We start from the raw sequence: 27,016 nt of genomic DNA, 5'->3' as shown, positions 1-27,016 counted from the left end.
GGTGGTGACGCCACAAGTACCAGGCTAACCCGTTTTGGGAAATAATGCTGGTCACCTGATCAGACAGCGCAGCCTTGCAGACGACTTCAAATGAACTTGCACCAACTATTCGTACGAATTAAGTCACAGATTAAAACAATTCAACAATCATTGTACACTACCAAAACATATAAACAGCCTAATTCACAACTAAACCCAATGCTCAAGACGCGAGCATCCAACTTCCATCCATGCAGCTATGCAATGCAGCAAGAAACCAATCCAATCAATCAATCAAACAAACGCCAGAAAAGTGCAATTCTATTATGATAATGTATGCACCAACCTTTAAAAAAAAAAAAAAAATGATCCGAGGCTTCCGATGACCCTCACTTTTGAAGAACTCACGACTGAAACGAGTGCGACGATAAAACGCCTATGCAGATGGGGGGGGAAAAAAAGAGGGGACACAAGGTCATAACGTCATATGATATAATAATATTATCGCTGGGATGCCGCCATCCCAGTAGGGAAGAGAGAGTAACCGGCTCGGCTCTTCCTCTTTTGGGCCAAGGACATTGGCCGTGAAGCTGCAGGAGGTCCTTCTGGACGCTGATGCATTTTCATGTTCTTGTGGTGATCAGCAGCAGAGGCTGACTTGGTTCGATCGTGGACCGGCGATGCCAAAGGATAAGGCATGTCGACAATCACATCGATGCTGCCGTTGCCACGCGCGGCAGCGATGTTGGAGAACAGGTTGATCTCAGGTGCCAGGCTCTTCACTTGGCGATGATAGGAAAATCCAGTCCGAGGGGCTTCGGGAACTGGTGCGGACGTGGCATGCTCCGACGATTCAAGGCTATCTTTAGCAGTATTCTCGCGGCTACTATTAGCGCTAGGCACCAAATCCGGCACGCTTGTCGTCGAAGTCGAAGAGCGGTGCTTCCGGACGATCGAGGCAGCGCGCGACAGCATCACACTCTCTTGGGAGTTGCATTTGCTGATGGGCGAATAGCTGCTGCGTGGGGAAACAGGGACATCGACCGAGTATGATCTGCGCTGGGTGTAGTACTGAAACTGTCCGTCACTGTCGTCTTGAACGGCAAGCAACTCTTCATAGCTAGGCTCATCCCCAATCACATTCGTCTGGAGCTTCAGGTATTCCTTGTCTTGAGCTTTAGCAGGAAAAAATTCGACAGGTGTGGCGCCCTCACTCAGGGGAGTGATGGCCTCGTGGGACCGAGTCAAGATCGACTGGGCCGAGCCAGGGTCCAGATCTGGGGTGTTTGGAATTGATAGAGGCAGGGAATTGACGACAGTCAACCTTTTGTTAATACCCGACGCAGCATCTTTCACAGGAGATTTCGACATGTCCAAGGAAGACCGACTCCAGTCAAAATCACAGTCAGCCTCTGCAGCATGCTCGTAGCAAAAGTCAATATCCTCGTCCCACGAAGTTGAGAATTCCTCAAAGCCTCCTTCCCGGTTAATGGTTTTGGCATCGCTCGCCTGAGACATTGGCGAACTGTTGGCATTTGGCCGAAATTGGGGCAAAGTGGGAGACATCAATTCTTCCGAGAATGACAGCTGGGGATCTTGCACCACAACCACAGATTCGTGACGGATTGGAGCGGACTGCAGAAGATTGAGGGCGGGAGGCTTATTCTGGCCGTTGTCCTTGGGTGAACTCGGTTCGACATGAGAATCATCCTTGGTCTCCTGCTTTTCTTGAGCTTCCTCTTCCTCCTGGTCTTCCTCTTCGGGAACATCCTCCAGATCAGAAAGATAACTGTTGATGACGGCGGCTGCGAGCTGTGCATCATCGTCGTCCTCACGGGCAGACATTTGATAGTCAGCGTCTGAGTGGAATATCTCGGCTCCATGCATTCGCGGGAGTTCAACTTCCTCTGAACGAGTATACGGATAGTCGGGCAAGGACAGTTGAGAATTGAGGCCTAGATATTCATCCATGGCCTGAGATGTCGGTTCTGGAATGTCAACGTAAGCTTGTCGCGAGGAGCTTCGGGGAGGCGGCAACATGGACGGGGCGGGAGGAAGCGGCTTGTTTAGTCGCGAAACTGGTCGCGAGAAGTTCTCGATTCTTCCAGGGGATTTCGGCGATATGGGAGGACTCGTGGCCGAGGGGGAGGTAGCCTTGTTTCTTTCGTCTTCCATTGCCATTTCGTGCAGGTTCTCAGCTGAAGCGTTTGCGGAATGGAGGTCCTGAGCGCGAATCCCCCTCAGGCCCGGCTCTGGGGTTTGGGAGGCTTGAATGGCAGAGAACTCGTCCACCAGCTCATAGTTACTGGTATTGTCCAGAGCGTGAAATTGATTTGAACTGGTGTGGGTAACATGGTGGAAGTTGTATGGCTCTGAAATGATGCGCTTGAGTTGTTCGTCTGGAAATCATTAGAGACTGCTTCTGACAGTTAGGCCAGGGCTAGCAACTTACGAGAATCCGAGCGCTTCAATCTCTGCGGGCGCTGGAAGATATTGGGAACCTCGAACTTGGACGAAGTCTTGGCGCCTTCTTCTTCCTCGTCCAGAGTGGGAGCGACGTTCAGCTTGCTCCCTTGGCGGCGGAGAATACGGCTGCCCCGGAGAAGCAATGAGCGAGCCACGCTGTCCGATGGAGCGGGCTTTTCATCGTGGGGAGGCGGCATGGGAGCCTCGCCGGAGGTGGACGAGGCAGGCGACCTGGTGGTCGAGGTGGTGGTATTGCTCCTTGTCCGCGAGCCAAACACGGACAGGCGTTTGGGGCTGTTTAGAGCATTGGCGCTAGACTTGGACCGCATGTGAAATGAGTGCTCCGAGTAATCACTGGTGGATGAGGTCGGTGGCCGTTGGCGGAACTCGATCTCGTCTTGCCATGACGGTTCTGATCCTGCCTGGCCGGACATGTTGGCAGTAACGAAGGTGGTTACAGCAGTTGGAGCCTGCTCCGACACGACACAAGAGATCGTTTGATAGAGTATACAAAAAAAAAAGAAGATGGCGTGGTTGGATTCAAGTGGTGTTGTTGTTCACCTCATCTCGTGCTGTGTTTTATATGTCCAATGGCATGTACGAGCTAACCAGTTAGCCGTAAGAGCAAGGCCGGGCGGTTCTGGATGTATAGAAAGAGTGTTGAAGCTGCAAAGAGTGTCGAGGAAGCAAGAGAGGAAGAGAAAGAGAGAGAGACAACAGGCAGACCGAAAGAGCGGGTGGGTGGAGTAAAGCGCAGGCGCGTTCTGGCGCAGGTGGCAGCCACGGGCGGAAGAGGCTATCTTAGACCCCACAGGCTACCAGGGGGCGGAGAACGGTAGCAGCTTATGTATGTCGGTATGCTATGTATAGCACTGTACCGAGTATAGCAAAAGTAGAACCAGAGTACTCCGTAGGAGAATAGAATAGGGAGGACCCGAGCCTTGTTATTATTTCTTGACTATCATGATTTATTACTATTCCCTCCTGTGCTGTCGATATTCGCGCACTATTAGGCGGCCAATCCCCAGGTCAGGCAGACAGGCATCCTCCGGTACAATACTAATGATTAATTATCCTTGCTCGCAGGCCGTTCTCCGTATTCTCATTACCATGGGATTGATCTTCAACCAGTGTGTCCCTACTCCTAGGAGCATAAGAAAGAGGCCGCAATTTAGTCGGTTTTAGCCCCGTTAGCGTTCCACTGTAAGATTACTTACTAGTCGGGCCGAATTAATTACATTATTGTTATTATTAAATAGCGTTATTCTCCGCGCGCGCACGCGGCTGGCATTCGAAGTTGTTTCGTTTTTTTGTTTTTACCTAGGTCCTAGGTCCTAGGTAGAGTCTTTCCACGAGCGAATAATGCAGGCTGGCCTCGCAGTATGCAGCAGCATGCATCATGCAGCGCAATCACAACTAGTGTTGCACTCGGAGACGTCCCTTGGGAAGCGCGAACGGCAGAAAGAGGGGGGCATGCAACTACTAACCGTTTTGCGTTACCTTGTACGGGCCTGTACAAGGATGAGCCCTTTTGGTTTTTGTTTTTTCTTTTCTTTTTTGTTTTGTTTTTTTTAAACATGAGCACGTATCATGTCGTTCACGGAGAACAGACGACGGAAGCGGTTAGCGCAGGCGTGACGCCAAGCGATTCCGGCACGTTGGGTCTGCCCGAGTCAGGCAAGTATCGACACGGCAAAGTTTACAAACAAGAATCGAGATTGTTCCGCCCAAAACTCAATTCTGGTTAAGAAATTGACAAGACGGAGAAATACGCCGGTCGGCCATTTAACAAGAAAAAAAGAACAAGAATTTGAGTTTGGCTAGTCGGCAAAGGCAGGGAGCGTCCTCGCCCATGTTTTGGGCGTCCCAACTCCAGCATCCCTGGTTCCATGAGAGAAAGTATGACACACAGGCTGGCTCCGTTCTCCGGAGGTGGGGGAATTGGGACTGAGATCGATTGCGCAGGGCAGGAAATGACCGGCAAACATTTCATAAAATAATAATACTAGTAATAATAAAGAATATAATACGTACCAGGAACCGGTAGAGGCGCCGGTGGGGCTGACAGGCCACGCAGAGAGACTAGGCCCAGAGAAGCTAAGCGCCAGGGCTAAGCGAGTCGTCGAGCCGCGGCTGCGTCCCTGTGATTGCGCTTACAATACCGTATTCTATTCTGTATTCGAGGAACCATGGTTCAAGCAGTCACTATATTGGGCCAAGAAAAACATACCACAAAGGAGAACATCTCTTTCAAACATCCGATAGTCTCAGCTCGGCATATACTGTACGAGGTAGGAATACCCCGGCACTGGCCTGGCTGCAGCTCCTGCGACCCACTGATCAGGATGTATTATTATTTTCTCACTGGAGGAGCCCTAGGAGTCTGACCTGCAGCTGGATTAATTGCATGGTGCATAGGACTATTGACTCCAGCGGCCCTGCGTATCGGTACCTATGTGTCCGTGATCCAACCGAGCGACAAGCTGATCCTGTGGTTGGTAGTATAATAATAATATTATTATTATTATTATATTATCATCATCATTGTTTATTATCATTATTGTTATTTACAGCGTATTTCCCATTGGGTACTTCATTTTAGTTGGGCAATATCATGCATGACAGTGCATGTGAAAATACCATTGGCTACCGTCTGAGTCATCCGCAATAATGTCCACACAACTTTTTGCATAGTAGTATTATACTTTATTCCTTCATCCTCCATGCACTCAAAAAACACATAGTAACCCAACAAACCGAAAATCATGACAGTATGGTGGGGCTTGAGCTGATCAGCTCATCTCAGATCGGATCCGCATTGCCATTACTACCACGAGACACGGACACACAAGTGGATATGAGAATCTGTGTTGACATTTGAACTACAAGCACTGACCGCCAGAACATATACTCAAGCTTGCTGATGGATTGCGCCTTGTTGGTACTTCGTACTCGTTTCAACTTTCGATATCCAAAAGGGAAGGTCGATCTCGGTTATCAAGCCCATGCGTGCGGCGCAGCTTATCATAACACCTGGCAGTGACGGAGGTCTCCGGACCATCAACATAGCGAAGATACCGGAGGAACGAGAATAATTATAATACCGAGTACTACATCACGTACCCTCCGGATATAACAATAATGTCAATTGTATTTAACATTATTTCTGACAGACACTGACAGCTGACGCCGTTAATGAGCTATGGCCTTATGGAGTTTGGGCCACCAACAATACTCCGCCACTTGAAGATTATGAGTACACCACGTAATATAATACGCGTATATCATACTAGTCTCGTTTATACTATGTAGTATAACTGCCGATGACTTTTCTCTAGCACTCCAGATGAACACGGGTAGTGTTCATGAACAGTCAAATCATAATACTACTATCCAGGGGAAACACGGGGGCATGGGAAGGATGGCCTTATTACGCCGTTATGCGCCATATACTACCATGTCCTCGGAGCATCCCGCCCACATGCGTCTCCATACTCTGTACTATGTGCGAATCAAAACAAAGACTGGAACAGGGAACATGCATGCTCCGTTCTTCCGTATTAATAATAGTTCGTCGCCTTCGAGAACCGCCTGCCCAGTGCCCACCGGGCAAAGAGGGCTGGCGCACACAGTGGAGATTCAGTTGCGGAGAAAATTATTGATTGTCTGCGGCGAGGTGAGGACTTGCAAGGTTGTAAGATTGACTTAATCTTTTTCAGGGGGCTTGAGCGTGGGCTTTGGCCACGGAGTTCATCCCAACTAGTAGAATAAGTCCCGCAGCTCTGTGCGATCTCGTGATATCCAATTAGATTGTACAGGGCGTATGAATAACGAAGCTGCATTGCGATATTAATTAACTCTTTGGGGTATGGGCCGTACATAATAATATATTAGTAGCTGCAAAAGCGGCATTTTTGTGCGCAGAGAAAGAACCCAGCACGCGACCTAAGGATAAACTCATAGTACTCAATAATAGTACGTATGAGCTCAGATTGACGCGAATTGTCCAGACCAGACAGACTCATAGTCGATCAATTGATATAGCCCTTTCTAGACCGCCCATCTTATACGGTTTCTATAGATTAATTAGTCTGACAGTCAATCCGACTCGTCAGTATTCAGTGATCAACGAGCACCGGTCCTGTTTTAGGCAGGACTAACAGATGAGACTAATTTTGTAAAAAAAAAAAATTCGGTTAAAACAATATCCAATCTTGTCGATCATCTCCAGTTCCCGAAGCTGAGACTGAGACAAGAACCGATCGCGATCAAAGCCCAAAAACCAGAAATTATTACCTTTTCTTTTTTTTTCTTCTCGAATTTGAAGTGCGTATTACATATTACGGAGTATGTATTATGCATGAGAATTGGTCTAAATAAAAACTAGTCAACGAAAATAATGATACTACTTACAAGTTTACAGCCAACCTGCAGCTAATGCACAATACGGTCAACACCCAATGAGATCGTTCCGGGATTCCATTTATCAATTGTTGGTGAGATCAGGCCTCTTGAGTGGCCAACACGTGTTGGGCGTATAATTTTCCAGCCAATAAAACAAAACAAAATAGATAAATCAGGTAGTACAGCCTTTTCCGTAAGGAAAAATGGTGAAACGTCTATTGTCGCATCTTGGCGAACTACTACTGCAAGGCTCCTACAACACGGTCATCATAATATGATATGAACGGCTGCCTACTTCCTTCGTCATCCTTTTAGAAAGAAAAAAAAAAGCTCAGGTCGACTTCGTACCGGCATTCCCCGCCTTTTCACCATACTAAATGAAATGCCGGCGAACGGCGACCAGAGGCCACGTTCACGGCTTTGTGCCGAGGTGAGCTAAATGATAATGAACCTGCGTGAACGTTCATCTCGGAGGCCGCTCTAGAATTCTTGGCAGTTTTGATTAGATAGACATCTGGATGGTTAAGTAATAATAATATGGGAAATAATGTGATCCGAACAGAGTGAGGCTGGAAAGTTGTTACTAGCCAGGTGCTATTTGAGTGAACCGTGTATAGCTAGAATCTATATATCTACTGATGAATTAAAATCGTCTATTTTATGCTTGGTAGCTAGATTAATTGACATTAATGTTGATATATATAAATATTGAAGCGTTGATGATGCATGTGTTTAATGTTGTCCATATTATATGTTCCAGATGAATAGAATTCAAACCAACACCCCGTTACATGTTTAATTATACACTACTGCGGACAACACTGGATACTATATAATTCTTAATATCCGAGTCCATCTCTATAAATAAATAAACATGCTGTTAAGATTTATACTATAGACAGCTCTGATTGGCCCGCTGGTCTCCACCAACCTTCCCCGGAGCTTGACGCCAACTATGTCAAGACAAGAACTATCAGTGATTCACCACACAACTCCCGTCGGTCGCCAGCATGGACAATTTGCAGGCTTCTCTTCAAGATGCCTTTGAGGGTCAAATTGTGAGCAACTTCCCCTCAAAAAAAGGCGGGCGAATGCTAACCAAGTGCAGGACTTTCACGGCCAGCGCCTTGCTGAGATCCTCTCTACCGTGCTTCTAATTATATCGGGTGTATGTTTTCTGATTTCTCTCCTCAACTATGACAGACAGAAAACCCTAACCGATCGACCTTTGTTCCAGGCTGTCGCATTCCTCGTCGGATTCATCCAGAAGGACATCTACCTGACTCTATGGATCGGCCTCGCCGGCACCGCTTTTACCGCCCTCGTCGTTATCCCGCCCTGGTCGTTTTATAATCAGAATCCGCAGCCCTGGCTGGGCTCAGCTGCTGCTGCCAAGGGTGGGGCGTGCCGGAATATTCCTGGGATTATTGTCGATGGAGTCAAGGTGGGATGATTGCATGCGTATACGCTACTTTTTTGGAGTACGAGACGGGACATAAAGGAAAGAAGGCAAGAAATGAAAAGCCGAGGTTAGGGATTCTGTCAATACTTGGATTGTTACAGGATGATGGCTGTTCTTGGATATCTACTCGGATTTATTTGATATAGGAACTGCGTATTTCGCGCTATACGAGAACGCAAAACAATTTAGTGGTGGATGCATGTCTTGGATCTTGCAGCCATAGGATACTTTGGAATAACAACTGCCTTTTTTTTGCCAGTGTTCTTTGTAGTTCAATAATATAGCCAAAGATCACCAGACTTTTCTTTTTACTTGATTTAATCTGATATCTTGTTTCAACTCGTAATCTCCTTTATTCTACCGGTAACGTAACGTAGTGAATCGTTTCATTTCGTTATTTAAGGTGTGTCATCTGCATCAAAGAACGACAAAGCTCCCAGCAACCTTTATTCATAGCACTCAATCCTCAGGACTTACCGTCCGTATTTTTGGAACTCCCAGTCCCTGTTATCCAACGGACAGACTTGTCGAGTCTTTAGCCATCTCGAAATGCAGTGAAAGTGAAACGCATGCTGTCGGAGACTAGTAGTTAGATATAGGAACGATACCCGGAGGAAAGGGATAAGACACTCACGTTACAAATTCCCCATGCCACAGTGCACTCCTCCGTGGTCGACGAGCCCTGGTTGGCCTGGCATTCGATACCTAGCAATAATATCAGAGTCTCTTCCTGCAGTAGTAATATCCTCGCAACTAACATAGATCCATAATGTGATTCCGGCAAATGGCGCAGTTGTCAACCACAATGTCCCAGGCCCATAACGCAACGGCGTTCCACTGTTCAAGAAAAACCAATCGCGTCAGATAATAGTCCCAGCTTCATAAACAAACGAAGAATCACCCACTTTCTTAACTTCGAAGCGCTTCTTCCCTTCCGAGGCCTCGCCGGCTCCAGACTTGGAGGTCTTGGCTACCTTGTCCTTCGCGGAACTAGCGTCTTGCATCTCAACATCAGCCATGGTGGATAGCGGTCGAAAAGGGAATCCCAGAAAAGGAAAAGTTGAAATAAATCAGGCTGGATGTTCGGCGGCGTGCAGCGGCGAAGCTGTTTTGTATGGTATTCTGTAGCTGATAGCGGGCCGTGGTCGATAGATATGTCTGGCCGGCAAGGACCTTGGGGGGGCTTCGACAAACAAAGAAACCGCGCAGATGCAAGGTGTTTCTGATTTCAATGCTCAAAGACTCGAGGTCAAAGGCCTAGAGAAGGTTGGCGTTTGGTCAGAGGCACCAGAAGCTGTCGGTATGATGCGGCAGGTCCATGACGAGAGCGGGCGGGTGGCAAACACTGCCGAACCAAACAAGCACCCCCACTTTCGACATCTCAGCCTCGCAGCCTGACGTCCTTCTTTAACATCACCACCTCCAACCTCGCGCTCACGTCGCCCTCATCCTCGATTCCCTCTCCACCTCACCTACTCTCCCACAATGCAGACATGAGCAGTCGCAGGACACACACTTGTTTTTCCGTTTCCTGTTCTCTCCAGCACGCGCTTCCTCCGTTATCTCTTTCTCCAGCCAGATAGTCACCGCCATTCCCCCCGGATTTCAAGTCAGCCTGATCGTCGACTGACCTGAACTTCAACCGCTGGGCGGTTTCGTTGCACATATCGCCGTCTATACGTTAATAGCATTTCTGTGCCTTTTCTGCCAAGTTATAGCTTGTCTATTCTGATTTTCCTATTTCCTACCTGTCTTCAACCGGCTGCCTATTTTTTAAGCCAACCCCGTCGCAATCATGTCGACCCAACAACCACCAACACCCAAAGCATCGCGCAACTCGAAGCGATCGCAGAAGAAACAAAACAGCGCCCCTTCTGCTGAACCTAGGGGCGCATTACTGACAACACCCCCTTCATCACCGCCCGTGAGCTCGAGCCCCGGAGTCGCCTTTGCTACGGATGGGGCCATGTTCAACGGAGACGTTAACGGTAATGCTTCTTCTCGAAAGAAGAATGGGACGCGTTCGACCAAGAAAACCAAAGAAAACTCTCGACCAAACAATATTACGCAAAACTCGACCTCGAATCATCGACACACCTCATCCCAGCCCAGCATAGCTTCACCACCCCCGCTCAAGGATAGTCCGCACTATGCTGGCCCGACTTTCCATGCGTCTCCTGCACCATCTGCGCTGCCTATGCCTTCATTCTTCTCCAAGTCGGTCCCTGATTCTGGCCTTGCGACCGCGCTAGAACTCGACAGTGAAGCAGATGCCGAGACTGAAACTGAACCTGAACTTGATATGACACCCTCGAAGCCCAAGGCCGCCGTGGCTCATTCGAATCATGAGCCGTCTCCACTGGATTTTCTTTTCAAGGCTGCGATCGATGCGAGGAGTAAAGCTCAGCAGAGTCCTGAAGTGACAAAAAGCAGGACTCCAAACACTGACTCCAAGGCCTACCAACGACCACACAGCTCTGCGAATGGCATATTTTCTCTCGAACTCGATGAGCCGGAACGAAACATGATGCCAATCGGCCCGGCTTTTGCTACTCCGTACAAGGACAGAATGAATGCACTTCGGCCCAGTGGTGTTCACTCTCAGTCCACAGGCGATCTGAACGATGCCCACCGGAGGATGAAGACGGAAGAGCTCAAGAATTTACTGCTAAATCCTAAGCCTCAGCGTCCTGCTTCTGCATCACCTCAGCCATTAGAAGCACACCGTGGCACTGTTCACGGTGCCAACATGAACTACGATTCCCCGCTGCAGACTTCTTCCGGGCCTCCTACACCCATGTCTGCCTACACCCAGCGGGATACGCGATTTGCAAATGTAGGAAAGATCAATTATCACTCTGCGTATGCCAACGGCACCGCTATTCCACCTCGAAACGCCTCATCTGCATTGCGCCAGGAGTTCTCGCCTAACGCCAAACCAGTGAACGCCGGCCGAATGCCACATGGTCCTTATTTTCAGCCACCTTACCAAGGCTTTTCTATCCCGCAGCAGCGACACAATCAACCACCTCCTCAGGGCACGAACTTCCATCCCTCTCAGTCTCAGCCGGGAGGACTTGATACGAAGAAAATGGAGGACGACCTAAAGCGAGTCCTCAAACTTGATCTGTCGAGCAACATTCAGCCAAACGGAATGCAAAGTTCCCTGGCATAATTTCGCAATTATCGTGTTTTGATCTGAAACTCTTCCGATCTATCTCTGGTCCTTTATTTAGTTGCACTAATTCACGGCCTGTTTTCGTTCCGATGGTAAAAGCTAGACTTGCACATCGTTCGATTTGATTCTCTTTTTCATATATGGATAATTCCACTCTCTTGTCATCTTTTGTTTTGTGATATATTTTTTTTCTCTTCACGCGCGGCGCGGTCTTGGCACCACCATTTGCTATTTTGCATGGTTTTGGGGTGGGTTTACTGGTTTGTGATATGTTCTCACGAATTTGGGGGTTTCCCGGGTAGATATCAGGATCGTTGGCATCGTTCTTTTTCTTTTCTTTTCTCGTTGCATTCAGCATGGAGTCCGGATCGGTTGCATCCTGCGGAGGATTTTCATACACGATGAATGTTGTGACGTTTTTCCTAGATCCTTTTGTCGGTCTAGTCGCATCTCAGCACTACTATTTCTCTGGCGGAATATCCTCGCCAGTTATTACGACGGCGTCGCAACTTTGCAACTCAGGTTCTGACATTTGATTGATTGCCATTTTGATTTGCTAGCTTTTGTCTTTATCAAGGCAATTTCGTTTCCTGTGTCACTTACAGTTCCAACTACATACACTCGTTTTTGCAATTCCATAGTATTGTCTCTGTTACGCATATCCATACGTAGGCGGTACGTATGACAGGATGATTAAAGTACTGCAGATCCAGCGATTACGCAATGTATGCCGAGGCCAAGAATGGAGAGAGGAGAACAAGCATGTTATCAAGGATTATCGGTGCGGCTGGTATGCAGCTCGTCGTCATCGCAGCGATAACTATAGCACTTGAAGAGTGTGACTGTCATCTTTTGGTGCAAACCCAATAGTAGCCATTGTTGTTATTGTTATTATTATTATTTTATATTATTTACATGTATGTTGTTAAAAACACCTGACTAAGCCGATTGGAAGGGCCTGGCCTGGTTGGCTCCTTCCCCGTCGCGGCGCGGGCGAATGAAAAGGGCAGGCGCCCCCTTCGCGTGGCTCCACACCCTCATTTCCCAAGCAGGAGTCAAGGCTCAACAGTACCACCACCGCCAACACCAACCATCACGACTGCTACACACCGTTGTTCATTGCCTTCGCCTCCTCAGAGACTATCTCCCTGCCGTGTTTCTGGCCCGTGTGCTCTGCCCTGCCGGTGCATGACCGCTCGCTCCTCGGCTTTTTGCTTGTTGTCTCGTTCTCCCCCCGTCCTCCTAATCCGCCGCGACTCGCCGTGATTTTCATACCACGTCGTCCCTGGGGGTTTTTTTAATTTGACGCCGGCCTCTTCTCGTATATATTCTTAGTGTCGACACTCGACGTGGCTTTTCTCGGTCTATCGAGTCGATCGAATTGCGCTTCGGGCTTTTTTGAGCGTGTCACTCACCGTGTTGCGGCAGTCCCATCACTCGCTGGCCCTTTCCCTATCGCACCTACCTAAAGGCTGACTGCGCCTGTCCGCCGTCTGGGGCCTATTTGGACGAAGCCCAATGATTCATTCATCTGTGAATTAAGCACCAATTTTTTCTCCCTCTCACACCGGCCGCTATGCCCCCACAGCCGGTTTCTACGTCGTGAGTGAATCCTCTCGCTCTACGTTCTGTCTTGTTTCTAATCTCGTGCTTGCAGGATTGGTTCGGCATGGCGTTCTTTCTGGCATACCATGACCTCCAATGACCGTCATGCCTCTCATGACTCTCCTTATCGAACCGGACGCCATGTTCCTCTGAACTCAAGTCGCCACGACACACTTACCTCGGTGACCACCGCGGCAGATTCTCGCCCGGATCTTTCGTCCCCATTCGAAGATGAAGACTCCAAGGCCTCTTTGGGCTCCACGTCCAATGGATGGTCGGGCTCTCCTCGCGGCGTGGGCTCGCCAACCCGCCCTTACTCGCCCGGTATCAGATCTCTGACTTCGCAACGGAGAACGTCCAACGACCAAGGCGCCGACGGGTCTGGTTCTGGTGAAATTCAGATGCAAAGTTTCCACGAAGGCGCTCCGCCCCCTCCCCCAGTTTCTCACTCATGGCAAAAGATTGATCGCTGGACGGAGAACAACTACGAAGAACTTTTCGATCAGTTATGCGAAGGCTGCACACAGAATGATGTCAATGAGCTAGAACACGACTTGGATTGCAGTTTACCTCTTGAAGTGCGTGAATCCCTGCAGGTACATGATGGGCAAGAGCGAGGCGGTTTGCCAACCGGTGTGATCTTCGGATGTATGCTTCTCGATTGCGAGGAGATCGTCCACGAATGGAAGAACTGGCGGACAGTGTCTGAGGAGTTTTTCCAGAATTCAGCCATTCCTGCGCCACAGCCCCCCTCAAAGGCCTTTGGAGGCTCTTCCTCTGCCGGGCCTTCCCACCAAACCTCCAATCCGTTGTGGCGACAGGAACTGCTAGATCGCCAGGACTCCCAACCATCTCGTGCTATACAAAAGGTGTATGCCCACCCCGCCTGGATCCCTCTTGCCCGTGACTGGGGTGGAAACTGCATTGCCGTTGACCTTGCTCCCGGCCCCGCTGGCAAATGGGGCCAGGTTATCATTTTCGGTCGTGATTATGATTGCAAATACGTGGTGGCTCGATCCTGGGCCGCATTCTTGGCTGCCGTTGCTGACGATTTCTCGAATCCCAATGTGTCTGTTGAGGAGGAATCGGGCGAACTGAAGCTGAAACTGTTCAAGAAACAAAACGTGGAACCTCCTTATTTGGAAATTTTGCGGTGGAGGGTAGACCAGAGGTTTGGCCGACGGCCTCCACGACGAAAGGCTACCAACGGCCTGGGCGTTAATACCAACGTTGACAAGTCCAGAGGCTCTCCTTATGGTAGTCCAGGTCCGAGCGAGGATCGCGGACGATCTCCTCATCGCTTCAATAACCGGGGACCAACGCAAAGTCCCAAAACACAGTTTGGCGTGTCGAGCCCTCTGGCCAGGGTGACGGAGGAGGCTTCTAGTCCTATAACTTCGGCTAACGACAAGGCCCCGGAGCCAAAGGCAAAGCAGCCAGTGAGAGTGTCTTCTGGTGAAGATCTCATGGAGATGGCGACACCAATCATACCGAACAACCCCCATGAAGTTCCCCTGAAAGACTCCACTAAGACCGTCGAGAAAGAATCTCCGCAGGAGGTGCCCGTCTCTGAAAAGACAGGACAGCCAGGCTCTGACTCTACTGAGGCTGTGGTTCTCGAGACAGAGAATCTTGACGAGATGAAGACGGTAGCAATCTAGACATGACGATGAACCTGAGATGACCTGTTAAAGCCAATGCTTCTTTTGTTTGCCGCTACTGCAGTGCCGGGATTATTCTTCACCATCTTCCATCAGCGATTTGTCGACTCTGCTGTGTAGAGATGCTTGTTTCTCCAGCCGTACCTTTATTCGCATTCTCATGACCATTGGAATTTGGTCATTTGACTCGGACATTGTCTTTTGCGTTTTTTTTTTCCCTTTCAAGAGTTTCTTTACGTTCACATTTTCTTTTCTTTTCTTGTCTTTTTTTCCCTGTCTGTATTACATTGTTACCTTCTTTTCGGTCAGAGCGATCGTTGCCTGTAATTGTACGATTACGCAGAGTTGCGCTGCATTTATTTCTATCCCGGCGTGTCCAGTAGAGCTAATTTCTGGTGGTTGAGAGAGGTTCTACACCCGAGCAAAACGTGACCAATAATTTGTATTGTTAACAATCGTTTCCAGAGCAATGAAACTGGATGCCTTTACATGGGCGACTGTATTTTGTTTTATATACATAGGTCGAGAGTTGGAACGGTATGGCTTGATGCCCTTGTCCGTTTACCTGAATAGACTGTTTTTTTTTTTGCATTTTCAGGTGAACATGTAGAGATGAAACAGACACTCGCCGTGACAGCCGCCTGTGCTGTTTCTCGGCGAGTATCCATAAGCAATCCGTCCAATTCGGGGTGTGTAGATGTGACCGTCTTTTGATATGGTCTTCAATCCCAGTCATCGTCTTCGTCGTCTTCATTGTTGTTTCGCCGTCCTGCTGTTCCATCACGAATCCCGCGTCGCCCATGCTCCCTCTTCTCTCTCCTCTCATCCTCTTCACTCTCACTATATTCGTTGAAAGTTTCTCCCCCTTCTGCCAATTTCCCTCGAACAAGCACATTGCTCATCAAGAACCTCTGCTCCAACTCCACCGTACTGAAATTGTCAATCCCGTTCCTCTTGCGCAAACTGGCCAGCCCTTCAAACCCAATAACACGGTCTTTACCAACCCCATCTATGAAACATATCACACACGGCAGCACTCGCACATTCAACTTCTCAACCAGAAACGGACAATCGCGCACATCGACACGCGCAAACCGCACCTCGTAGTGTCTCGAGGCGAGCGAGCGCAGATGCTCATCCATGACTGCGCAACGCGAAAAATCCGGGTGCGAAAAGTGCACAATGCATCGCTCGTTGTTGGTGGTGAGGTCGAGGACGGCCTGGTCACTGGGTAAAGTGGGATAAAAGGCGTCGGCAGCAGACGTGACTGCGGTTGCAGCGTTGCGGGCATGCGCTTCTTTGGCAGAGGCGAATTCGCCGTGCAGTTGCTGTAGACGCTGTGCGCGATACGCAGTGTCGTCTTCCTTTTCGAGGGCGTCGAAGAGGTCGTCTTCGTCGAGGTCGTCTGGGTTTTGGTTCTTGGAGTGCGAGTGCTCGAGCACCGCGGAGACTTTGGCGTCGAGGGGGGCTGCCATGTAGACGGTCTGCTGTATTCGAGGGAGGTTCAACCTTATTATATTAGTGAGGTCGTAGAATTGGCGATTAGTTGAGTAGAAGTGAAGTAATACGTGGTTGGGAAGAGGGTGGTTGTCAAATTGATTGTGCTTGTGCCGGGAAAATCTAGTTTGGCCAATATATTGCACAGCGCAACCCCGTATTTTCGCCAGGCATGCCCTTTGCCATGTATTTGAATTCTACACCATCCTGTCAAAAAATCAGCAATTGTTAATATATTCTGCAGCGCATCCTGGCGCAGCCCACGCAACGTTAGGTAATACGGTAATATTACTGGCCCCTCCTGCAGTGCTGATTGGCCGCCGGAGAGTAAAACAACGGTTTCACAGCCGCAATCCATCCCCCTTCTTCCTCTCCTTCTTCTTCTTCTTCTTCTTCAATCTCTCGCTCAACAACACCTTGCCCTCCCTCGAGTTTCCGAAAACACTCGGGCTCTCTTCCATAGACGACTCGCCCATTCGAAGCAGTGCCGGCTGCTTGCCTCCCTGAGCAGATCGATCAACCGACCTTCTTGCTGAATCCCGCGTCTCGACAAATTTGACCTCCTCGCAAAAACAAAAAGTAACCAACCATTCACCATGGCCGACGACAAGAAAACCGACGAGAAGGTGGATCAGTCTTCTAGATTCGAGCCCACGCCACCGTCGCGACGACCCAGCTCGTCCGCCCCGTCGGCGCTGTCCAACCATGCGGCCTTGCCGGTGCTGGCCTACTGCGGATCCTCGATTATGATGACGGTGATGAATAAATATGTCTTGTCTGGTTTAGATTTCAATCTTAATTTCTTCTTGCTTTTGGTTCAGGTATGTTCAAATCCTTCACTTTTTGGGTCAGGAAGTTTCCGGTGCTAATTTGTTTTGGGTTGCAGTCGGTGGTTTGCATCGTTGCTATTCAGTCTTGCAAAACGGCTGGTGTCATTACATTCCGTGATTTCAGTTCGGATGAGGCAAAGAAATGTTCGTCGTCCATATATCTGTTTGGGTTATTGGGGATTTTCAGACTGACTAGTTTTGACAGGGTTCCCCATTACTCTCCTCCTGATCGGCATGATCTTCACCGGCTCGAAAGCGCTTCAGTTCCTGTCGATTCCCGTATATACTATTTTCAAGAATCTCACCATCATTCTGATCGCATACGGAGAGGTTCTTTGGTTCGGTGGCTCGGTGACTGGTCTCACCCTGTTCTCCTTTGGACTCATGGTGTTCAGCTCGATCATTGCTGCCTGGGCCGACATTCAGCATGCGCTCCAAACCAGCGTTGACGCGAACTCTCAAGTGTCGACTTTGAACGCTGGGTACATCTGGATGTTGGTCAACTGTCTTTGCACGGCTTTCTACGTCTTGGGTATGCGTAAGCGCATCAAGTTGACAAACTTTAAAGACTTTGACAGTAAGACAACCTCCCAAATCCTGCGTATACAGTTTTACTGATTTGCTTTCGTGTTTAAGCTATGTACTATAACAATCTCCTCTCCATCCCCGTGCTCCTCGTCGCCACCTTGCTCGTTGAAGACTGGTCTACCGAGAACCTCACCCGCAACTTCCCCGTGGACACTAGGTCAAACATACTGGTTGCCATGATTCTCTCTGGCTTGTCGTCGGTGTTTATCTCTTATACATCTGCATGGTGTGTTCGCGTCACATCTTCAACCACATACTCTATGGTTGGCGCATTGAACAAACTTCCGATTGCAGTGTCTGGTCTCGTCTTCTTCGACGCCCCAGTCACCATCGGAAGTGTTTCGGCCATTGCCATCGGCTTCGTTAGTGGTATTGTCTACACAATCGCCAAGTTCAAGCAAAACGCCAAGCCCAAGACCGGCATCTTGCCTACAACGAACGTGCCTGTCAGTGCCAGCAGCCAGAGCATGCGCGATTCTCTTCGATCATAAGAAAATGATCAATTAAAGAAATAGGGCTTGATTTGGCGTCGTTATTTGTTATTGAAATAGCATTTCCCGACGTCAATCCACTCCCACAAATCATGTCATCTATCATGTCAGCGACACGTTTTGGACGTCTTTTTTTTTCCGACAAAGTAGTGGTGCTTTCAATTAAGTATATTTAATTACACAAAATTTTCGCCCCTTTTCTCTTTTTCTTCTCAACGACAGCGCTTTTTTTTTCATGTTGTTGAGTTGTCAACTGGTTCCCTAGATCCGTGCTGTTTTTGAGGGACTTGCTTTTCCGGGTAGACGAGTGTTGTTTGAGAGTTTCTGGTTGCTTGTATATATATTTCATAGTATAGTTTTGAACTTGGGCTATATAGATTTAATCAAGTTGTGGTTGGATGTGGTTTTGGTAACTTGCATGTCTTGAATGTTAGTAAGGAACAGTATTTAAGTTTTTATTTGATTTTGATTTTTACGATGAGTTCAAATTTTGTTATGCATTGTTAACATATTGGTTGACGTTGAGACTACTACATGTATATCAATTGTGTCAATTATCAACTGGTATCAAATGTTGTAGTGTGGTTTTCAGAATTCTATATATAGTCTTGGCGCCTCGGAAACCATCCAAAAGTGTCCGCCGATGCAAAAATATACCATCCACCAAGCACAGCTCTCCCCCAAAAGCAGAACCGAAGTGCACAAAATCATCCAATTGTTGATCCAGTTAAAAAAAAAAAATGACAAAAACGAAACCAAAAAACAAAAAACCATTCAACAAACATGGATCATCTCAACCGGATCCGAAAAAAAGAAAAATGCAGCATTTTGACCGAGTATCAAAGTCGGTATCATCATCATCGACGTCAACATCAACGTCAAACCCAGCCAAAAAGGCAAAATTTAATGAGCCCAATTCTGCCAATGGCAAAAAAAAGAATGGTCATCATCAACAGGAATTACACTTGCGACCGATGATTCCGTATCAAAGAAAAGATCGGATTTTGTTAGTTGGGGAGGGTATATATTTTCTTGCTTTTGATCAGATTTTTTTTAAAAAAAGCACATACTGACAGCTCAATAGGAGACTTCTCCTTTGCACGCTCGCTGGCCGAGCATTATCACTGCAAAAGAGTTTTTGCGTCTTGCTATGACTCCAAGGATGTCCTGGTTGGCAAATATGCTGAGCAGGCAGAGGCTAATATCAAGGCATTCCTTCAAGTTGGGAGGAAGTCTGTAGACAAGCCAAAAGACGCCTCTAGCAGCCAAGAAAAACAATTACTAGACAACGCAGAAAGCAATACAATCCCCAAAGTGTTCTTCTCAGTCGATGCTCGGAAATTGGGCACGCCAACCGGCGGAGGAAAAGAGATACGCCAGGGCATTAAACAGAGTAAGCCTGCCAGTAGCTAAAAAAAAAAAAAAAAAAAAAAAAGAAGGAAGATTGCTGAAAACATCACAGAGAAGCAAACAGGCGGCCCCTGGGACATTATATCATTCAACTTTCCGCACATTGGCGGGAAATCTACAGACGTGAACCGGCAAGTTCGCGCAAATCAAGAACTGCTGGTGGCTTTTTTCAAGTCTTGTGTGCCACTGCTGTCGACATCAACACCAAAATCAGATGACGCTGAAGACGAGGTTGATTATGGCACGGATTCAGACGATTCCAGTCGCTATCACACCGACAGCGAGGAGGAGGATGATGATGATGACGATGAATCGGCATCTGACAACAATGCCGACAAAGTCCAGAAAGAAGAAATTAGGACAGTACCCAGACAATCCGGCCAAATCGTCGTCACCATCTTCGAAGGCGAGCCTTATACTCTCTGGAACATCAAAGATCTCGCACGACATGCCGGGTTGGCTGTCGTTACGAGTTTCCGTTTCCCCTGGAAGTCGTATCCCGGTTACGCGCATGCTCGAACTCTAGGGATTGTGGAAAGTCGCCATAGTGGGAAAACTGGCGGGGGCTGGAAGGGGGAAGACCGGGATGCTCGGACGTATGTGTTTGAAGTCAAGCAGGAGAATAATGGACATCGCCACCAGCCCATTGGCAAGAAAAAGAAGAGGGGAGACGAAGATACTAGTGATGACGATGACTGAAAGTTGATATATATATTGTAATATACGTATAAATACTAGACGCTAACGGAAAAGAGACTCGCTGGATGCTTCGAATGTTCGCTCAATGATCAATTATACATGTAAGACAAGCCTGTCCTACATGATATATACCTTCTTCATATCCCGTTCGTCAAAGACGTCACCCGTTGTCGGGTCCTTGACCATTCCCTCTGCCACAAATCCAACCTTTCTACTCATTTCAAGCAGTCGCTCTCGTCCATACATTCTACCATTGGGCAGGATGACAGGGTCACTCTCCACAGCGCTCTTTGTATGATGCGCATAGGGGACGTGACGAGCGAGCTCATTCAACTCTGTTGAGCAGATCGGACATACCGAGGACGTGGTGGATAGAAGATTTGAAGTCGACGAAGCATAGGCTGAATGGCACGACGGTGTTTTCAGCGCGGATAATCCGGCTGAAAGAGCGATATGTAAAAGTGGGCGCGGAGGAAGCGAGAGGAGTTCGTGGTGTGTGCGTATAAAAAGATCAGATAGGAAATTCCAGCGATCGTGCGAATACATTGACTGAAAAAAATAACAACATTAGCCTGCAAAGACATGATTTGTTGATACATGGGAAACTCACTTTGTATGGTTCTGCTTGGGTGTCTTTGGAAAAGGCTAGCAAGCCGGCGGCTCGATGGATCTCAATTGGCTGGCTGTCAATGTGAGATGATAGATATTTCTTCGCATGTTGCATGGCTTCCATGAGTTTCTCAGGCTGTCCGGTCCGAACCATCTCGATGTACTGTTGAAGTCGCAATTCAAACTCCAAGGTATACTAAACATAAACATATCAGCAAACAAAAAACAAAGCAAACTAGAGAAATAGAAACCTACTTGACTCTTTTTCAACGCCACTTTATTCTCTCCACACCATTGTAATGCTTCTTTGGCCTCTCCCCGACGCAAACTTTCTGCAATCCGCTGACACTGAACAAAAGTGTCTATATCGACCAGTTCTTCTATCCCCTTGTCTTGTGCCAGCTGCTTTGCACTATCCGAAAATCCCGATCTGAGCATATGATCCACAAGTAGCCTGTTCAGCCGTGTCCTGGACCATTCGTCGTACTTGACATCGGCTAAGTTCTGGATGCGGTACAGATCCTGCAAGTGCTGGATCCGTTTTTTCGACTGCATCTGAATACTCTTTTCTTCCTCGTGCAGAACCTCCATCTTCCGTTTCAGACCCTGCATTCTGGCAATCATTGCATCCAACGAGGCGAGCGTCTGTTCCGGGGTTTGCGTGCCACCCAACGAGCCATTCGCAGTCTCTTTTAGTGCTGGAATGACATATTCTCTCTCTCGCTCGACAATTCGCTGTACAGATTTGAAATTTCGTCTCGCTAATTCATGGGGAAGTCGAAGGAGAGGCTGATCCTGTGGTTTGAAGAAACGTCCCATTAGTTTTTTTTTCCCCTCGGATTAAAAAAGCGACGAGATGTCATACCAAGAGTAAATGACTCTCAGCATTCAGTTTCGTTGATGATAATTCGGCAGCCATTTTCGACACCTTGTCTCTCTTTCAAGATAAAAAGCACACAGGGAAGAGTGATCAGGGCCATGCAGAGACCGAGACGGAATGACGAGGTGATGATCTTCGGTGCGGAGAAGCCCCGCACACCGAGCGGTTGTTGGAGCACATGACCAGCGGCATCTTTATCTCACTATGGGCAATTCGGCTACAGTTTAGATAATTGGATACGATCATTTTATTGTAGAATAACGCAGCATTTTGATGACTAGACAAACGGACCACAATCCTAAACTCCGGCCAGAGATATATATGATACAAAGAAAAACCCAAGCCAATTCCAAGATGGAGACTGTGTTCGGCTCACATCGCTGATTTTTTTTTGTTTTAAATCAACAGCTTAATCGCTATCGTCATCGTCGTCCTTCTCTTGCTTGGACTTTCGTCGCTCCTTCTTTTCCTTCTTCTTCTTCTTTCTCTCGGCGCGCTCTTCGGCGGTCTCTCCCTCATGTCGCTTACGTTTCTTCTCGTCTTTGGCGTCCTCGGCCTCTGCCTTGGCTGGCGGAGAGCTGGGGGTAGCATCATCTTCCTTAGGGGCAGCGGCAGGCTGGGGAGCACCGTTATCTTCCAAAGGCGCGTGGTAGTCCTTGTATTCGTTCTGCCACTTGGCTGGTGTCGCTTCGTTGGTGCGACCGTATTTCTGCATTGTATTAGCCAACGTCAATATATCCAATATAGTAGAATATCAACTTACGTCCAGCTTTCCATCAGACTTGAGCTTCTTCTTCTCCAAGGCAATGGGTCCGAGACCCCATCGGCGAGGGTAGAGGTCACGCTCCATAATGCATCGCTTAACCTTGGCAACCACACCGTGGTCACAAGTAGAGAGCTCGACAGTCGACATCTGGGCAATACCGAGAGCAATAGCCTCGCCCTTTGTTGTCATAAGCACAACTTCCTCGTTGACCTCAATTCCAGCCTCTACAAAGATATTAGCATGGGCAGTTTAAGTGTTGTTGATGTTGATACCACGTACCAAAGCGCAAAAGACCCGGAATCATCAACTTGGCACCGTAGCACACAGCATTCACGGCGCTGTCCTTGACGACAATTCGCTTATAGGTGGTGAGCAAACTCTCCAGAGGTCGGATGACCTTTCTCAAGTACGACTCGTCACGCTGGTTATCCATCATCCATTGAGCATCGAGAACATCGTGCAGGGTGACCATTCCATCCTTCTCGTCCATAGCACCACTGCGAACACGACGAAGTTCTTGCATGTGTGCACCAACACCGAGCAGCAGACCAAGGTGGACACAGAGAGTTCGAATATAAGTTCCTGCCTCGCAGCTCACCCAAAAGACACCTAGGTGCCTGTCGTTGTCAAACTCGTATAGCTTGCTTTCGTGGATGGTTCTGATACGAAGCTGACGCTTCACGGCGGAAATCAGAGGTGGACGTTGGAACAGAGCACCGGTCATTGTCTCAAGCGCGCGAGCAAACTGAGCCTCGCCGCCCGGGATTTTGTCATGAAGACGAATCACGCAAACGTACTCCTTTCCAGCACCCTGCTGGGACTTGACAAGACGAGTGGCGCGGTCAATGCAAACGATCAAACACCCAGTAACTTTAGGGTCCAGAGTTCCACTGTGGCCTGTCTTTTCAACTCTGAAAATCCATGTTAGACCAAAAAAAGAAAAAGTGGTTACGCTGGTCGAGAAGTGATAGCTTACCGAAGCATTCGCTTCATCCATGCGACAACCTCATGACTGGACGGGTTCGAGGGTTTATCGAGGTTGATGACTCCAGAGCTGATGTACGCCTTCAAGTCTCGCTTAAGAGGGGTGCAACCAGCGGGGATGGGCGTGAAATGACCTGTCCTGACCAGCACTGTGGGCGCAATTAGCATCTCAGACCGCTTGCGAAAACCTCACAACTCCCCCAGGTAAAAATCAGGCAAAACTCACACTTGTCGTAATTCTGGAGCAACAAGGGCCATTCCGACGTGGGAATGGAAGGTGTAACAGCCTCAGGCTTGATGCTGAAATCAGCAATGTCTTTTGTGGCCATTTTGGAGGGTTGACACGACTGCTGGTGAAAAAGTGTGCAGCCAACGGAGATCTCTGGTCTCTCTGGAAGGGAAAGAAAAAAAAAGTGCGGCCCGAGCTTTTCCTGCCACAACGGGCTTAGCGCATTTACGACTGAGCTAGGCCCAAAAGATTCTGCTAGAGAATAATTATTAACTATTGAATGCTCGTAGTCTTTATAATAAAAGAATAAAAGTACAAGTAAAATTTCCGTTATTACTGTAGTACAATACACGATCTAAGGCCCTTGGTAGACTTGCCATCTTGTTAGATTACTTAGTTGCCACCCAATCTTCTTCCGGCGCCTCGCGAGCTCCATGAAGAGCCGAAATACGACGAGCTTGAACCTGAGCTTTGTCCTGCCTGTCCCGCCTGTCCCGCTTGTGCTGTTTGTGCTGGGCGGTAGGCGGCACCGTATCCACGAGCACTACTACGATTATCTTGAAAGAGGTTGTGCACAAACGATGGCGTGGTGATATAGTTCCTGCCACCACCAAAGGTAGGCCAAATGCGGGTGAGGAAGTCATATAGGTGAGATGCAACGATGCCAGTGGCTTCGATCATGGCGACAGTCGGGCCTGCTGTCACGAAGTTGACACCAAGAAGGGCCAGTGGCAGCCACTCTGCTCTGATTTGGACAACGTAGAAAGTCACATGTTTTCCTCGGTTGTCCTGTGCCCATGTGTGGATGAAGGCCATGATTAATGCTTCAGCGGAGAACTAGTCAGTATACAGACGATGGATTACGGCGTCCGATGTGGATATAGCGCACCACTTGTGAAGATGACACTTCCAAAGAAATAATTTGCTAGGAGCTTGATGCAGTCAGTACGAGAGTACTTTGAAATAAATAGATAATAAGGCATCGAGATTAAAATATTTGCAAGTAATGTAGGGCACCATTAAATCACCATGCGCAGATATATAGCAGCGCATGGTTATCTCAATCGGCAATCCCACCATTCCCGCACCGCATAACAGGCCGGATTTTTTGACATATTTGGCGCTGCACGAGATACGGGGGTAATCTTCCTCCAAACCAGGAACCGCTTCAGCTAGAGAAACTGGGCGGGCAGATATGGGAGGTGTGTATGACACAGGATCATAGATAAGAACGGAAAAAGCAGGAATTTGTGTAGTTGTAACGTTTATTGAATTGCCAGATAACGAATTGTGAAAGAGGTATAGTAGATAACCAAAAGCCTCATGACTTACCATGATCACAGCGCCTACAAATACAACGTAGGTTAAAAAGTCACCGCTTCGCGGGAACCGCGGCGAGTTCTTTTCTAATCCACTCGCATACGTGTACACTAGCCAACAGGTTAGTTATATCCAAAGGACAAAATATAAAAGAAGAGACATACTGAAATAGAGATCAAAGAGAAAACCCAGCTGTGGTTTTGTGAGCAGAAACGGTGTCGCCAGTCTCCAAACTTCTGGAAGGAGTTTGAAGAGTTGACTTGGGAAAAAGGCAATCTTGTACCCGCTCAACAGACCACCATAGACTAGTGCAGACTCGAGACAAGTCAATGCAGTCAACGTCCTACATAAAAGTGGTTGTTAGAGCTGTCTGTCATGTTCTAGGAGACAAACACCAGTACCTGGCGACTGGCGGAGCTGCCCAGAAGACATCCATGATGTCCTGACTGGTGATGGTAAGTGAGCAGTAAAAATAAAATTGTTCTCAACAGGCAAGCTGGAGAGGACTGGGGACAATGGTAAAGGAAGAAGAAAAGACAGAAAGACGCGAGCTCGAAGATTTTGAATACGTGGAAGCCGCTAGCGGTGCCTGGACCCGCTTTGTCACCGGAAGCAGTTTTGCCGATAATCCGGTAATTAATGTTATAATACCGTTTCAATACACCTGTATATGGACTATCCATTGTATATATAGATCAAGTCCACGCTGTTCCTCTGACTGCCAGTCCACCGAGGGGACCTTCAATCCATACTTCCCAGCCACCGGTTTCTGTCCTTTTCTTTTTGGCGCAGATCCGCATCTCTTGATCGACATACAGAGGAGCCAAATTTCTGTATTCAAACCTTTGAATAGCGTGTCCGCTCTCTGCTAGATGACTAGACAGGACGCTGAGCATCAGAGTCAAAGACAGTGGCCCGTGGACAAGAAGGTCATTGTGGCCTTCAATATCCTTTGTGTAGGACTGGTCGAGATGAATCAGGTGGGCGTTGAATGTGAGCGCCGAAAATCGGAATAGTAAAGCCTTGTTGGGCGTTAATCTGTGACTGATGTCGGGCTCTGTTGGGGCTTTTAGGCAGATTTATGTTAGCAAGGCTCGTTAATATAGCTCTATACATGTGCATACATTTTACGAGTCTACTCGCTTTTCCGTTTGAAGCACCCCGAGCTTCTAAATCCGGCTCGCGCAAGAAGACCAAGTCGCGGGTCTCAGTGAGAACACCGGGGCTGTTTACCACCCTGCTCCGGAGCTGTGCTTCGTCTTCATCTTCAGCCACGGTAGAGAACCGGCGTTCAATTGTGACAAAGATCTTCTCCTCGCCTTCTCTCCCTTTCACATTCACATTGCTTATATTCTCGACGCAAACAGCCCGCTGGCCATTGAGTATCAGGGAGCCGGAGCGAGGAAATACAACATTCCCACCAGCCCACAACCGGCGGTGGAATGGCTCGCCAGGAGTGTGCAAGACATCTGTGCCATCGCGTAGCAGTTCCGATAATGTGACCTGAGGAGGAAAGTAGACCAAATGGTGACCCGGAGGTAAATGTCGCTGCTCCTGGACTGATGGTAATTTCCTGGGATCTTCGCTCTCAACGGTGCCTTTGTTGTTCACTTCACGAGGAAGGTGTTCGAGTAGTGAAAGCTGTAAAAGATGCGAAGCCTGGGGCGTGAGGTAGTCGTAAGCTAGCGGTAAGCGACGCGCCGTGAGCTCCTTTTCAAGCGATCGCTCGACTAGAGACGATATCGGACGTCTCAATGAAGGCAGCGCCTTCCTAAAAAGCGAGCCATGGTAAAGGAGCATCGCAAGCTCGCCGCTCTTCTGCAATTGCAAGTGAATGATGACGAGGGAGCTCAGTTCACCGGTCAACTAGTAATTAAGGTAAGAGGTTCCCGCTAATGTGCTTTGGGACTAGCGCTATCGTATGAAGAGAGCAATACTGTGAGGACTCTCGGCGGGGC

General features: G+C 48.3%; 9 protein-coding genes across 9 annotated transcripts; 5 read left to right on the top strand and 4 right to left on the bottom strand.

Annotated features, from left to right (window-relative positions):
* Nucleotides 1–480: 480 nt before the first annotated feature.
* TRUGW13939_07979 (uncharacterized protein) lies at nucleotides 481–2,879 on the bottom strand (the record flags this gene model as incomplete). The annotated part of the gene is made up of 2 exons (XM_035491115.1): nucleotides 481–2,378; nucleotides 2,432–2,879. 2 exons carry the CDS (start codon nucleotides 2,877–2,879, stop codon nucleotides 481–483), a joined length of 2,346 nt encoding a protein of 781 aa, XP_035347008.1.
* Nucleotides 2,880–7,859: 4,980 nt separating this feature from the next.
* On the top strand, nucleotides 7,860–8,302 carry TRUGW13939_07978 (uncharacterized protein; the record flags this gene model as incomplete). Its single annotated transcript, XM_035491114.1, has 3 exons — nucleotides 7,860–7,907; nucleotides 7,958–8,017; nucleotides 8,087–8,302. 3 exons carry the CDS (start codon nucleotides 7,860–7,862, stop codon nucleotides 8,300–8,302), a joined length of 324 nt encoding a protein of 107 aa, XP_035347007.1.
* Nucleotides 8,303–8,784: 482 nt separating this feature from the next.
* Nucleotides 8,785–9,330, bottom strand: TRUGW13939_07977 (uncharacterized protein; the record flags this gene model as incomplete). The annotated part of the gene is made up of 4 exons (XM_035491113.1): nucleotides 8,785–8,883; nucleotides 8,946–9,016; nucleotides 9,070–9,148; nucleotides 9,217–9,330. The coding sequence occupies 4 exons, from the start codon at nucleotides 9,328–9,330 to the stop codon at nucleotides 8,785–8,787; spliced, it is 363 nt and encodes a 120-aa protein (XP_035347006.1).
* A 776-nt stretch (nucleotides 9,331–10,106) lies between these two features.
* TRUGW13939_07976 (uncharacterized protein) lies at nucleotides 10,107–11,486 on the top strand (the record flags this gene model as incomplete). The annotated part of the gene is made up of 1 exon (XM_035491112.1): nucleotides 10,107–11,486. One exon carries the CDS (start codon nucleotides 10,107–10,109, stop codon nucleotides 11,484–11,486), a length of 1,380 nt encoding a protein of 459 aa, XP_035347005.1.
* A 1,579-nt stretch (nucleotides 11,487–13,065) lies between these two features.
* TRUGW13939_07975 (uncharacterized protein) lies at nucleotides 13,066–14,755 on the top strand (the record flags this gene model as incomplete). The annotated part of the gene is made up of 2 exons (XM_035491111.1): nucleotides 13,066–13,091; nucleotides 13,147–14,755. 2 exons carry the CDS (start codon nucleotides 13,066–13,068, stop codon nucleotides 14,753–14,755), a joined length of 1,635 nt encoding a protein of 544 aa, XP_035347004.1.
* Nucleotides 14,756–15,477: 722 nt separating this feature from the next.
* On the bottom strand, nucleotides 15,478–16,230 carry TRUGW13939_07974 (uncharacterized protein; the record flags this gene model as incomplete). The annotated part of the gene is made up of 1 exon (XM_035491110.1): nucleotides 15,478–16,230. One exon carries the CDS (start codon nucleotides 16,228–16,230, stop codon nucleotides 15,478–15,480), a length of 753 nt encoding a protein of 250 aa, XP_035347003.1.
* Nucleotides 16,231–16,848: 618 nt separating this feature from the next.
* Nucleotides 16,849–18,161, top strand: TRUGW13939_07973 (uncharacterized protein; the record flags this gene model as incomplete). Its single annotated transcript, XM_035491109.1, has 4 exons — nucleotides 16,849–17,073; nucleotides 17,139–17,226; nucleotides 17,288–17,659; nucleotides 17,719–18,161. 4 exons carry the CDS (start codon nucleotides 16,849–16,851, stop codon nucleotides 18,159–18,161), a joined length of 1,128 nt encoding a protein of 375 aa, XP_035347002.1.
* An 818-nt stretch (nucleotides 18,162–18,979) lies between these two features.
* On the top strand, nucleotides 18,980–20,270 carry TRUGW13939_07972 (uncharacterized protein; the record flags this gene model as incomplete). Its single annotated transcript, XM_035491108.1, has 3 exons — nucleotides 18,980–19,181; nucleotides 19,246–19,554; nucleotides 19,624–20,270. The coding sequence occupies 3 exons, from the start codon at nucleotides 18,980–18,982 to the stop codon at nucleotides 20,268–20,270; spliced, it is 1,158 nt and encodes a 385-aa protein (XP_035347001.1).
* Nucleotides 20,271–20,387: 117 nt separating this feature from the next.
* TRUGW13939_07971 (uncharacterized protein) lies at nucleotides 20,388–26,924 on the bottom strand (the record flags this gene model as incomplete). The annotated part of the gene is made up of 17 exons (XM_035491107.1): nucleotides 20,388–20,819; nucleotides 20,881–21,075; nucleotides 21,135–21,674; nucleotides 21,745–21,816; nucleotides 21,963–21,976; nucleotides 22,288–22,468; nucleotides 22,523–22,749; nucleotides 22,805–23,436; nucleotides 23,502–23,658; nucleotides 23,736–23,900; nucleotides 24,203–24,562; nucleotides 24,628–24,670; nucleotides 24,816–25,168; nucleotides 25,223–25,401; nucleotides 25,460–25,504; nucleotides 25,875–26,124; nucleotides 26,183–26,924. Coding segments are annotated over 17 exons (4,587 nt in total), but the record flags the coding sequence as incomplete, so codon positions are not given.
* Between the last annotated feature and the right edge of the window lie 92 nt (nucleotides 26,925–27,016).

Source organism: Talaromyces rugulosus, chromosome IV (assembly GCF_013368755.1).
Source record: "Talaromyces rugulosus chromosome IV, complete sequence".
NCBI classification, from domain to species: Eukaryota; Fungi; Ascomycota; class Eurotiomycetes; order Eurotiales; family Trichocomaceae; genus Talaromyces; species Talaromyces rugulosus.
Note: the sequence above shows the minus strand (reverse complement) of the source record. Positions and strands in the feature narration are given on the sequence as shown.